The following is a 13,849-nucleotide window of genomic DNA, read 5'->3' as shown; positions in this document are numbered from 1 at the left end:
GTGTTGAAGTGTGTGTTTGGACTTTAATGTTGCAATGACTGAACATCTAATGCAGATGCTCATTAATTTCACCTGTCTTTTAATGTATACGGCATGTGTGTGTGTTTTATCGGCTCACTCTGATAGTTCTCTAATTGTGTTCTGCACTGCTTTAAGTAAATCCAGATGTCTTTGCGTGGCCTCATCTCTGTCTCTCTATGTATGTCTTTCTTTCCTCCTCTCTCTCTCTCCCTCTATATGGTTTTGAGTGTTTGCACTGTGCTCTATTTAAGCACTCCTCACCCCCTTTCCTTGCTGTGAATGCACGTGTGTTTGTCTGTCTACACACACACACACACACACACACACACACACACACACACACACACACACACACACACACCACACACACACTTTTCTGCAGTGTCAGAAAGAGTGGTTGAATTTCATCAGTTCATGCAGAGAGAAGGAAATACAAGGTACTCTAGTCTGTATTTAGTCTTTTTCCTACTCTTTTCCTTTCTTTCTCTCTGTCTAATATCTTGGGACTGCAGTTTGTCGTCATCGGTTTTGAATCCTTGTTTATATGTTTATTTGACCCTGTCTGTCTGTTTGTCTGTAAAATGTCTCTGTGTGTTTGTGTTTGAGAGTGAGCGTGTGTATGTTTGTACTCCATATATGGCTTACTTTTCATTCAACCCTTGACCTTTGGCAGATGGTTTGAACCTTTGCCAGGGAAGCAATGTGTGATTCTGCAGACCAGACAGATTTTGTATGTGTGTGTGAGCACTGTAGCTTATCTGCTGAAAGACTTAAGACCAGCTCAGGCTGTATGATTGTAGATCTAAGCCCAGTGGAGGAGAATCCTCACACGAACACACACCCTTATGGCCACATACTATAGACTAGGGCTGCACCTAACGATAATTGTTTTATCGATTAATCGAACGATTCTTTTTCCAATTAGTCGATTAATCTAATGGCTATTTTGCCGATTTTTCTAAAGATTTTTTATTATTATTATTACTTGCTTAATATAACAATTAATTAACCCAAAATAAATATAAAAAACTTGTCTTATTAATATTTAATTATTAATATTTTATTAAATTATCTTCTCTTAAACACAAAAAAAAAAATGTACAAGAAACAAAGTGTGCACTGCAGGGCATTATTCTGCATCAAAAATAGCCCTGTCTTATCTGGTAATCTCCATCTTACAGTCCAACTTTCATTTTATTTTGGAGTGATTTTAAGTAAGAACTTGTTCAATTCGAGTAAAAGGAACATGTAATCTACATTTAGTAATCCAACAACAAAATAAATAAAACAAATGTAAAATTTGAGTCACTTTTGTAACGTTTGGTGTCCTAGGGGTCAAGACGAGATGCCGGATTAGGAACTTTAAATACCATCACTGGAGTGGAACAAACACAACAATACAATTCAAGGACTGACAACTACTGACAAAACTAGAGGGTATATATACACTTGGAACTTAATAAGGGAATGACATACAGGTGGGGATAAGGAGGGAGTGATCAGGGCAGTGACTTCTGGGAAACGTAGTGCAGGAGAGAACTTCAAAATAAGTGTCCTTGAACGTGGTGAAGACAGACTGTGACATTACCTTGGAGACAGGGGCCGTGCAAGGCCTCGAGACCGGGGCCGTGCAAGGCTTGGGGAGGTCCACACCCACAGTGAAAGGTGAGCCGCTAAGTTTCAGTGCCACCTCCACAAAGTTGCACAGCATCCAGTGAGGCCCGGCCGGAGGCATCCGCTCAGCGCACTATTCAGACCAGCTCTGAAGAAATAGACCAGAGAGTGGTTCTCATAGTGCACCAAATCAGCAAGATGGAGAAACTCTCGCACGTGATCCTCGACTGGACGATTGGATTCTCACAGCTGGTATATCCATAGTATTGGTCAGTCCTTCTGTAACGTTTGGTGTCCTAGGAGTCAAGAGGAGATGCAGGAGTAGGAATTTTAAATCCTTTAATTACCATCACTGGAGTGGAACAAACGCAGGAGTGGAACAAACAAAAGATAACTTCAAAATAAGAGTCCTTGAACGTGGTGAAGACCGACTGTGACAACTTTCAGGAGGAATATCAAAACATTGTGCAACCTCGAGTTTAGCAGTCCAACATAAAATAGTTTTACAGTAAAATTTGAGCAATTTGAGTAACACTTAAAAGTTTTTCTAACAGAAATAACTAAAACTTGTGCATTCTTAATCAACTCTCAGTCACATACACACAATCTCTCTCCTTCTTTCTCTCCCATCCCTCCACATTCCACCTCTCCTCCTCTATCCCTCATCTTACAGTAAAATTATTGCAATTCAGTTAACTTTTTTCTAACAGGAATAACTAAAACTATTGCAATCTGAATTAAATCTCAGTGGGGCAAGGAATATAACTGAAACGATTTACAGACTGTAACAGTCACACAGTTTACACATTTTTCTCACTCATACATGGCTGTTAAAGTAAACAGAAAATATAAAATGGCCAAATAACAAAATTAGATGACGCATGGTGTAAAGTTATGTTAGCAGCAGTGCAAAAATTACTTTTAACATGGGGGCGATGAGGAAACATTTCGAAAATCTATTTTAAGTGACTACTGCTCACAGAAACACGTGTTGTAATACTAATGTGTCATGCTTGGGTGGGGACAAAAAGTAAACCGGACTTATGTTGCTGCCTTCTTGACAAGCGCTCAGGGATGCTTTCGCTTCAAGTGTTCGTTCATGCCGATTGTACTGCTGTGATAAGCCATTTCCAATTTGCATAGCTTACACAGCACCACATTGTTGGGTCTCTGGCTAAAATACTCCCACGCTTTAGATGACCGTGGGCGAGTTATTATGCAAATCAATATGTAATCGATGATGTCGATGAATCGTCCCAGCCCTACAATAGACCTCCATTGTTTTTATATAAAGCTAATTATAATGACTGTAGGCTAACTCTTGGTCAAAAACAAAAAATCCAGTGAGCGGCAGTTCTGCAGACGGAAATGCCTTGTTGATGAGAGAGGTCATTGGAGAATGGCCAGACTGGTTTGAGCTGACAAAGGCTATGGTAACTCGGATAACCAGTCTGTACAATTGTAGTGAGCTGAATAGCATCTTAGAATGCATGTTGAACCTTGAGGCAGGTGGGCTACAACAGCAGAAGACCACGTCAGGCACTTTATTAGGACTGTAGTGTTCATAATAAAGAGCTCAGTGAGTGTAAGTCAATGGGATCCAAAACATTTAAACTCCGAAATGAACAAAGGCAAGACTTTATTTACAATAGCAGCACATGACAATACACAGCGGTTTTAATTCTTACTCTTGTCTTTTGTCCCTCTGATGATGCAATGCTTGCATTGATGTGTTCAATTGTGAGAGGGTTTGTGTGTGCATGTGAAAGAGAATCTCTTATTAGTCCTGGTGAAATTGTCTCTCCTTTTTGTTTATTTAATGGCCTACAGCCCAGTTTGTTGGCTGTGTATATGTAGTTGTAATGGATGTTTGTGTAATCATCTGTGTCTTTGAGAAGATCCCACTAGCTGTGTGAGTTTTGTATGTCTTTTTATGTACAGAAGAGATTGTGAAAGCGAGAGTGCAAGAGAGAGCATGTGTATGTGAGTGTGTGTTTGGCAGACACGAGAGAGCACTTGTTTAAACTGCGGAAATATAATGCATGAAAGAATCACAGTCATGAGGACGGAAGCACTGGCCTGGATCTGCAGCCACACAAGGTGTCCAACACCCACTTGCACTCTGTGTGTGTGTGTTTAAGAATGCTTTCCACAGCTTTGATAGTATCACTAATAATGTGAGGCAATTAAAGGACACCATCTCCTATCTCCTTTTCTCTCTCTCACTCACACACCCACCCACAGACACTCACAACTATAGCTCATCAAATCCATTATATTACGAGTGCTCAATCATGACAGTGTGTTAGCAGATATCAGTGTGTCTCAGTCCCTCCTTCTTGACACACACACACACACACACACACACACACACACACACACACACACACACACACAGTACCCCAGCAGTCATGATCTATAGCAGCTCGCGGTCACTTCTGTCTGAATTGATTTCTGATTGTAATGTGTAGTATTCTGGGACTAAAAACTAAATGTTTTTCATTTTAGTTTGTTCTTAGCAAAAACTGTATTTTTTTTATTCTGCCTCAGAAGTTCTACAGCCTCCTTTCCAAAAGGTTACCAGACAGAACAAAATAAAAGAATGGCTAATAATGTTCTTTTTAAAATGACAATATTCTGCTCTAAGGGGTGGGTAAAATACCAATTGCAGTGTTGCCAAATCTCCCAAGAGAAACAAGCAACATGTTCTGCAAAAAAAAAAAAATAAAAAATATAAGTAACTTGCTTCACAAAAATAAGCTATACATTTATTTTTACTGTGTGGTGGAATTATCGGCATAGAAATCATAACAAGCAGTTAATAAACAGTTAAGTATAATTTTATTTACAGAGCCCAACAGCATCAAAATCACTTTGTTCCAGTTTTCAGTTATGTTATGCTAAAAAGAACGTTCGTTTTCATTTTTGTTCCTTGAACCGATTTTAGTCCCTCATATTGATAGACGATATAACATCCAGGCCGATTAATCGTCCGATATTTGCCATTTACGGCATCGGTAACGATGTTTGCTTGGCCGATTAACAGAAGTGTTAACTTTCACTTGTGTCAGTTCCAAAATCAACCAATGGATTTGTCAACACTTCCTGTTTTATTGTTGTTGTTGAGGTTCTTCACTTCAATGCAAATTTGAATAAATATGTTTATTTCACTTTAGAAATTGTGTACTTCTGATTTGCTGTTGTTAACTTTTATTGTTTTCTGCATTTATTTCGGACATCGGCCATCTTGATCTCTAGATATCGGGATCGGCCATTGAAAAAAACCTATAATCGGTCGACCAATAGTAATGCGTTCTGTTTAGCTACTTAATAACACAGTATAACGAGAACAACCAACTGATAAATGTAATTTGTTTGTTATAACTTCAGAATACAGCAGTACAGAATAAATACCCAAAATAACATTTGTGTGTATTCAGATTTTCAGTAAACGCTTTGACAAATTGAGTAAATAATTTGTTAGTCTGATTCAAACCGATAACTAGGGATGAAACGGTTACCAGTTTCATGGTAAACCACGCTAAAATTCCCAGACGGTTAGTATTACCATGTCACTTCTACTTTATTAGGAACACCTAAATACCTACTTATTCATGCAATTATCTAACCAGCCAATCGTGTGGCAGCTGTGTAATGCATAGAATCATGCTGAATTGGGTCTGGAGCTTCAGTTAATGTTCACATCAACCATCAGAATGGGGAAAAATGTGATCTCAGCAATTTCGACAGTGGCATGATTGTTGGTGCCAGATGGGCTGGTTTGAGTATTTCTGTAACTGCTGATCTCCTGGGATATTCACAAAAAACAGTCTCTAGAATTTACTCTGAATGGTGCCAAAACAAAAACATTCAGTGAGCGGCAGTTCTGCGGACAGAAACGCCTTGTTGATGAGAGAGGTCAACGGAGAATGGACAGACTGGTTTGAGCTGACAGAAAGGTTATGGTAACTCAGATAACCACTCTGTACAATTGTAGTGAGCTGAATAGCATCTCAAACCACACATGCACAACACATAAAATCTTGAGGCAGATGAGCTACAACAGCAGAAGACTACGAGAGGTTCTAATCCTGTCAGTCAAGAACAGAAATCTGAGGCTGCAGTGGGCACAGGCTCGCCAAGACTGGAAAAACATAGCCTGGTCTGATTAATCTTGATTTCCGTTAAGGCATACAAACGATAGGCACACTGCAGCTTATTTATTCATGATAATCGCATGAAAAAGTAGGTGTACAGGTGAACCTAATAAAGTGATCAGTGAGTGTGCATGCAAATAATCATGAGATCACATTGTACATTCAAACTGCAAACTCACAGCTTGCTGCCTTCTTGTTTCTCTGCCCTATCATTCAATGACTCAGACAGCATTTGCGTACAAAGTTACCTCCAGAAACTGGTTTTGGACAGGCTAATGAGGCAGCATAATGTTACATCATTGATAGGATGCCAGCAACTGATTATAGTTATCTGGTGTCCACTAAAGCGAACGCATCTGCTTCATTCAGTCCAACCAAACCACAAAAGTCTAATAATCTAGATCAAAATGAAGAGAGTTTTTGCGATAACCAAGTCTATTTTTAAAAACTACAATACTGCTTTCTCGCTAGTAATGGAATCAAAAGTTGTAAAAAGGGAATTAAAAACTTACATTTATACACAAATTGGCTATCAACTGCCTTTTTGGCCGCCTTTTTATTTTATTTTTTCTTCAGCTCAACCGTTGTCGATCCGCATGGACAGGATTTTGGGATTAGATGGGCAGTGAAGGATACATCGATGCTGCCTTCAAAAATGTATCAGATGAAGGTATCTGAGTAGACAGGATGTGACACAAACATTGGATCAGGCTCAGAATATAGTTTCAGTGACAGCGGATTGCAATACAGGAAACACTGAATGTGGTTTTCTGAATGTGATGCATTTTATTTAGCTTCTTAACAACAATTGTGTCCATGTTGGTTATTAGTATAACATTAATTACAAGTAATTCAATCACAAATAATAACAATGTGTAATTTAATCATTTACATTTCACTGAAAATTAAATGACATGTCAATGAAATCAAATATTGTGTTTAGCCACACAATATGTCTGTCACATTATGCTTTCATTTAGTACTGATGTGTGTTGTCTTTGTAAACATGTACACTCACATTTTCACTTCTTTCTCTCTTGTTCTGTCAGTCTTTATCTCTTAATGCACCCCCCCTACCCTTGTTCCCTCTCAGCTCAGTAAATTATTGATTAGAGGCGCCTCTGTGGATCAGAGTTTGTGAATGTGTGTGTTTGCACTCAGCACTAAAGACAATATGTACAACACACACACACACACACACACACACACACACACACACACACACACACACACACACACACACACACACACACACACACACACACACACACACACACAGTCACACACACACAGTCACATGATAGTCTCATGCTACCATGTTGTCAGTGTCCTTTTCCCCCATACTCTCTCCCTCTCTCTCTTTTCACACACGGTGTCAGTTTTGTCTGGAACATAAGCAGATCTCATTCACACCTCTGTTGTTGTGTTATTGTATTGTCGCAAGAGATTATTACAGATCTCTATATATTTCTGTGTGTGTGCATTTATTTATGTGGATATATGTGTAGACTAGAGTAACAGACTATAAAGACAGTGTGTGTCTGAAAGACAGGATGACAGTGTCAGGTTGTGTGTGTGTTAATGCTGATGCTATAAGCACATTTCTGCAGGAGAGTTGGCTGTAGTCCAAGCTGAAATCTGATGCCTGTGAATAATTCCCTCCGCCAAGCCTCAGGGAAGTGTTTACTGAAAGAGAGTGTGTGTATTTGTATGTGTGGAATTGTTTTTAATCTTACAGTCTGTCAAAGATATACTGCAGGTGTGTGTGTGCCCCACTACGAGTATGTAATGCTTGAGTTGATTTGTAGGTGTGCCTGTGAGTTTGTATGCGTATTCGTGTGTTGATGTGACTGTTTGTGTGAAACACTTCCCTGATCTGTTATAGAATGTCAGTGCTTCATTGTCACACACACACACACACACACACACACACATTGTGTTTCCATGTTTTATGGGGACTTTCCATAGACATAATGGTTTTTATACTGTACAAACTTTATATTCTATCCCCTAAACCTAACCCTACCCCTAAACCTAACCCTCACAGAAAACTTTCTGCATTTTTAGCTTTTCAAAAAACATAATTTAGTATGATTTATAAGCTGTTTTCCTCATGGGGACCGACAGAATGTCCCCACAAGGTCAAAAATTTCGGGTTTTACTATCCTTATGGGGACATTTGGTCCCCACAAAGTGATAAATACACGCTCACACACACACACACACACACACACACACACACACACACACATAAAATAAAAGCCTCTTGTTAGCTTGCTCACACTTGTAAATACTGTCTGAGACACAAACACACAGATCCTAATTACACACTTGGCACAAAAAATTGTTACAACGAAAAAAGACAGCATAACATGGTAGACTCAGATTCGCAGAACAGATGAAGCCCTGTGTGTGTGTGTGTGTGTGTGGTTTAAAAGGCAGTAGGACTGGTTCTTATGACTAATGATCCTCTCTAAATGAATAATTGCTGTTTTCCTTTCACACTCCCACTTCTTACACACACACACTCAGTCAGACTCACACACACACCTCAGAGATAATGTCAGGAGAGCACGTAAATCACCTCTGTGTTCGACACGCATCCTGAGAGAGAGAGAGAGAGAGAGAGATGTAGTGAGTGTCTTTGTGAAAGAGATAGTGAGAAGATGAATAGGAAAGGTGAGGATAAAAGACAGCAAAAAGGAGTTGAGGGAGATGAGACAGAGAGAGAGATGGACATTGTACAGGTAATCAGATTGAGAGACTGTTAAAGAGATTTTAGTAGCATAGCAACTCAAAGCAGGTCTTTTTTCTGTCCTCTCTCACGGTCGGCTGATCTTGACCAATGACAGCATGTGTCCCTGCAATGCATTATATTTTAGGGCTTTTTTCTCCTTCTGTGTAGTGTGAGACAAATCATCTGTCTGGGCACACACACATGTACGCATCACTGCTTAATAATGTGTGAAGTTTGCCATTCCAGGGGAAACTAGAGAAAGGTGCACACAGTGACTCTCTCAGGACATGGACATATTCAACCTTCTCACATTCTCTTCACGTCTATATCAGATCTTCATTCATAAAGTAAAAATTCATTGATTCTATTATAAAATCCTAAAGGAGTTTTCTGCCTTAAGTTTTTCTGGTCTAAAATTCTTTAGACCATTGGCAGGATCAAATGTTGCACATAATTGTTTCTCAAAAATATCAAATCAAACATTCAAATGCATAGCCTATATGATGCCCAAAAAATGCTGAAAGAAACATTTGAATGATAGAAACAAACTTTTGAACGCACCTTTAAAGTTCAAGACTGAATCAAACGTTGAGCATGACCAAATGAACATGACCAAATGAGCATGACCAAAAATGCTGAGCGGACTTTAAAAGATGCTAGTTTTGGCTGGGTTTTAAAACTTGGGGATCTACCAACCTAGACAGCAGTTTGTGCATTATAGGTAGGATTGAATGTTGTACATGCTTATGATGCCCATAAATGTTGAATTGAACATGAAAACACACCTATAACAGCCAAAAATGCTGAATCAAACATTCCAATGCTCGAAACAAACGTTTGAATTTACTTGAACGTGAATCAAAAGTTCAAAATGAACATTAGCAAAAATGCTGATTAAATGTTCAACAGTGCATCTGATGCCCATAAATGCTAAATCAAACATACAAACACCATATGATGCCCAAATATGCCATGTAGGTAGGCATCTTATAAGGTTTTGAATCAAAGCCCACATGCTGCTGCTGGGTTCATCCCATCTTCCTTGCGTACGGGATTTCTCATGCACCTCTTTATTTACCTAACTTGGCTATGTTTTGGACATCTTGGAAAAATCTGGATAAATGATGGATTGCTTTGAGTGGGGCTTGACAAGTGCTGAATTTATAGTGAGTTTCTGTTTGTGTGATTTAGAGATTCAGATCTGTCACGCATTGAGTCGTATTGCCATGCTACAGTAGTGCTGCGTGGCTCATTGCAGACGTTGAGTGAGTTTTAATTTTGTCTGGCTCAGTCATCAGTCAGACACATGCTTATGACACTCTGGATGACAAATGTCATTGAAGTCAGACTAACAGTACAATACAAATGAAAAACAAATGAAAATATGCATCATGTCTGGTTTGAACTGGAGGGATGCAGATAGGACTTCTGGTGTGTGTGTGTTCGATTAACTAATGTGTGGTCGACATTAAGTTGAAAACGTCTTTTTTGTGTAGCCACACAGGACATACGCATGTTTTCGTAATCCATTTAATTTCCATTTCATGTTGTGTATGTATGTGAGTGTGTGTGTGTGTATGTAAGCCGCGTTGTTGGTGTATTGATATGTTTCTAATTTATTAGATTCATTACCTTTGAATCATCTATTCATTTAGCTGCATCAAGTTAATTGTGAAAATGTATGATCTGTATGTGTGTGTGTGCACACCCATATTTCCTTAAATCTGCAACCTTCCTACCCACTCTCTCTCTCTTTCACTCTTTGTTAGGTGTGTGTGCACTGGGATGGAGAGCAGTGCGCAGAGGGGAAGTGGAGGAAACTCAGAGAGGAATGTGAGGTGGTTTTGTTGGAGCAGAATCTTGTCTGGGCTGCCAGAAGAACCAGCACGAACAACGGCAGCGCCCATGAGAAGAACCTGCAACCTGCCCTGGTGAGTCCACAAAAATCTAGGGATGTACCGATCCGATATCTGGATCGGTATCGGCTCCAGTACTGACATTTTTTTTAAAACTGAACGGGTATCGGTCCAACGAGCACGATCCAAATTCGATACTGTGTGTTAGTCATGTTCATTACTATCAAGCTCAAAAAATGACAAAAGAACCATAAAAACACAATTAAAGCAGTTCATATGACTCATACATTATATTCAAAGCTACTTGAAGACGTATGATAGCTTTGTGAATCACACAAGTCTGTGTTTTATAAGTGAATATATAAAATTCACTCGCAGCTCCAGAGCGTCAGTGAATGGCGCTGCTCTGTTTACACACACGCGCCTATTTTTTGCCTTCACGCGGTGCATAATATTTGAGCGCTACTCACAAACATCATCTCAGATGTAGATGCTCAATAGTTCGGTTCACTTATAATATGTATTAAGAACGGCACTGGAGGTGCATGTTTTTTACCCGAATTTGAAAAGTGGATTAAATTACTGTGAACTTGCCTACAAACAGACACACTTACAGGACTTCCTGGACAGTTTAGAATGTCAAAATAAAAGCGTGAGGGTTTAAAAGATAAAGGTGTCACGGAGAGACTTACGGAGGCAGAGATATTAACTCAGTAGCAGGGTTTACTGAACTGGGGCCGGTTGCACCAGCTATACGCAAGTTAAACATTAGCCTAGTTGTGCCGTAAATGGGAACAGTCACATTTTACGCACTACTAAATATTTGATCATTGCACCATTAAACTTAGGTAGGATGTAACCGTACGTATAAACTAAATATTTACGAGAGCCTCCGACCAGAAGTAACTGGAATAAAAAAGCAGACTCATTTAATGACATCAATGAGCTCATGTTTTGTGTGACAAGCATCAATCATTTTGACATGTAGTATGATGTTGACATTAACACTCGTTTACATTTACAAAAGAGGGGGGAAAAAATTACTTTGAAAGCAGCTCGGCTTGAAACTGATCTAATAGTGCAGTTTTCAGTTTCAAAATATATATATAGAGCATATTAAAATGATTGAATGTCTATTTTTCCAGCCTGTTGTATTAGTATTTATCACCCCTTATTTATTGTAGATACAGTTCCTCATATATATATTAGTTATTTACACAGGGCAAATAAACCATTTATCAAATCTACTTTTATTACGCATCATATTTTAATGGGGATATCATTTATTACAGCTGACATGAGCAAACAAGGTTTGAACATCTATCATAATGAGATCAAATGAAATTCATGGCTTTTTAACACTTCTGTGTACAAATGTGAAGGCTTTTTTTTTTGGATCAATACAGGTAAACGTCATATTATGTGACTACGCATTTACTTTACGAAGAGCTTATGACCTACTAGATAAGACTTGCCTTAAGAACAGGTGGTGCAACCAAATTAAGTACTGACTTAGTTACAAACAAACTAGTTTCTAAGCCCTTAGTGTGAACTTTACACCCCAACTTACATGAGAACTGATGCACAGCTGGTGCAACCCTACCCAGATGATTGAAACAGTGATGTAAATATCATGTGAGTAAATCCAGTTGAGGCGAGTGGCAAACAGCAGGTGAGCAATATCCAGACAGGGGATAGACACAATGAACAGATGAAAGAGATAACTCACAACAGTCTTATGATACTTGCAGGCAATAATGAAGACACAGGTATGTTTGACATAGTATCTCTGGGACTCCAGATTGTTCTACTATAGATGAGAACAGACAAAGAGTGTGTGTGAAAGCAGGGTATATATGCAGTCCTTGATCAGCCACTAATGATATGCAGGTGTGTGTAATCAGAACTCAGGGGAGAGTGAGCACAGATGGCAGTGAGAAAGAAAGAGAGAGAGAGACCGGTGGATCCGTGACAAAAGGTGCACGATTGAGATGTATTACTATGTATTACTATTATAATATATTATTAGTATTATCATTTGTTTACAAATGATAATAACATTTAAGTTGAATGGGTTCCAAAAAATAACTGAGTGAAAAGTAAACTGATATCTTACAACTAAATTTAACAAAAAAGAGATCTGAATCCTTTAAAGTCCTTCTTTTCTACTGACTTATACTGGAGTCATACTGGTCTGTCTGATGAATACTGCTCAAAAAATGACAAGAGTTTTCTTTAAAAGGAAAGCTCCAATCTGATTGGCAGCCTTTATGCAATTTCTGAGAGTCAAGATACACAGGTTTCTGTCAGTCTGCTGGGAGGCAAAGTTGTGCTTACATGCATTGAGGCTTCTAGAATGAACTAGTTGATGGATTTGCCAATATTGGCAAGGTTTATGGCAACATACCTTTGAAAGATATTCAAGAGTTTTGTTTGAGAACCTTTGTAGCAAGTAAGCAAGTTATCCATGAACATAACTGCAGTTTCTGCTTTGTTTTTAAAGTTACATTGGATGTAGGGGTGGGAATCAGCAGCGATCTGACAAGACAGTATTTATACGACTGGTAGTTCCAGTCCATGAATCTTATTGGACGAAGGGTGTCCAACAGCACTGTGTGTGTCACTCCACTTTTCAGTGTTTTTAGCTTTCCAAATGGTGGATGGAGTTTGATTCATCATTTATTTTTATTTCATTCACTGATTCGTTCAGTAACCACTTCTGGTAAACATTTCTACTGCATTAGATGGCGACGAATTAGCAAGTTTTTTAATCACTGACTCTACCGATTCTTTGAAAAACACAGTCGTTCACCACCGAAACAATGAAAGTGAACAAGAAAGATTTGTTCATTTGAAAGATTAGTTCAAAAACACTGATTCATTTACAAGCAGAAACAACTATAATTCAATATAGAGTGTTGAAACCAGAGTTGTGCTTGATGCTTTGGCTTCTTTTAGAACTATTTTTGCTGGCAAAGATGAAATGCACTAATGAACTGTCCAATTCTTTGTCTGAACCATAATTCATTTCATATTATGTACTTTTTTGTTGAACTGTTGTATAAAATCAGGATAACAGTCACAATCATGTGGTTGTTATGCAGCATGGCTGTGATATATGGAACAATAGCACTCTTGCTCATGTGATATCGCTTAACCCCATAAACTCTGGGGCATTTTTGGGCTGCCGCATTTATTCGTGTTATAGCTGAGACGTGCCCCAATCTGCATTCAGCACTGCAGTCAATGCTTCTGTCAGTGCTGTGTGAGTAAGTGGCACCCTCTAGCGATCTGGTCTTTTTATTATCTTTTTATCTTGTATTTATTATTTATATTTTATTGTGGCTCTCTTTAAAATTTTGGCATGTTATGTGTTCAACAGATCCAATTTTTTATTCAATGGAAATTATTTATTGTTAGAACAGTAAAAAAAGCTTCCTGAAGGAAACAGAGGTTAGTGGCAA

General features: G+C 38.7%; 1 protein-coding gene across 3 annotated transcripts in view; it reads left to right on the top strand.

Annotated features, from left to right (window-relative positions):
* The window catches only part of LOC127656810 (probable JmjC domain-containing histone demethylation protein 2C), a 93,639-nt gene that overhangs the window by 9,406 nt on the left and 70,384 nt on the right, over nucleotides 1–13,849 (top strand). For all 3 annotated transcript variants that reach the window (XM_052145285.1, XM_052145283.1, XM_052145286.1), the window contains exon 2: nucleotides 10,299–10,460. In XM_052145285.1, coding sequence (XP_052001245.1) covers nucleotides 10,299–10,460 — 162 coding nt within the window. The remainder of the gene's footprint in view (nucleotides 1–10,298; nucleotides 10,461–13,849) is intronic.

Source organism: Xyrauchen texanus, chromosome 16 (genome assembly GCF_025860055.1).
Source record: "Xyrauchen texanus isolate HMW12.3.18 chromosome 16, RBS_HiC_50CHRs, whole genome shotgun sequence".
Classification (NCBI taxonomy): Eukaryota; Metazoa; Chordata; class Actinopteri; order Cypriniformes; family Catostomidae; genus Xyrauchen; species Xyrauchen texanus.
The sequence above is the reverse complement of the archived record's forward strand: the minus strand, read 5'-3'. Positions and strand labels throughout refer to the sequence as shown.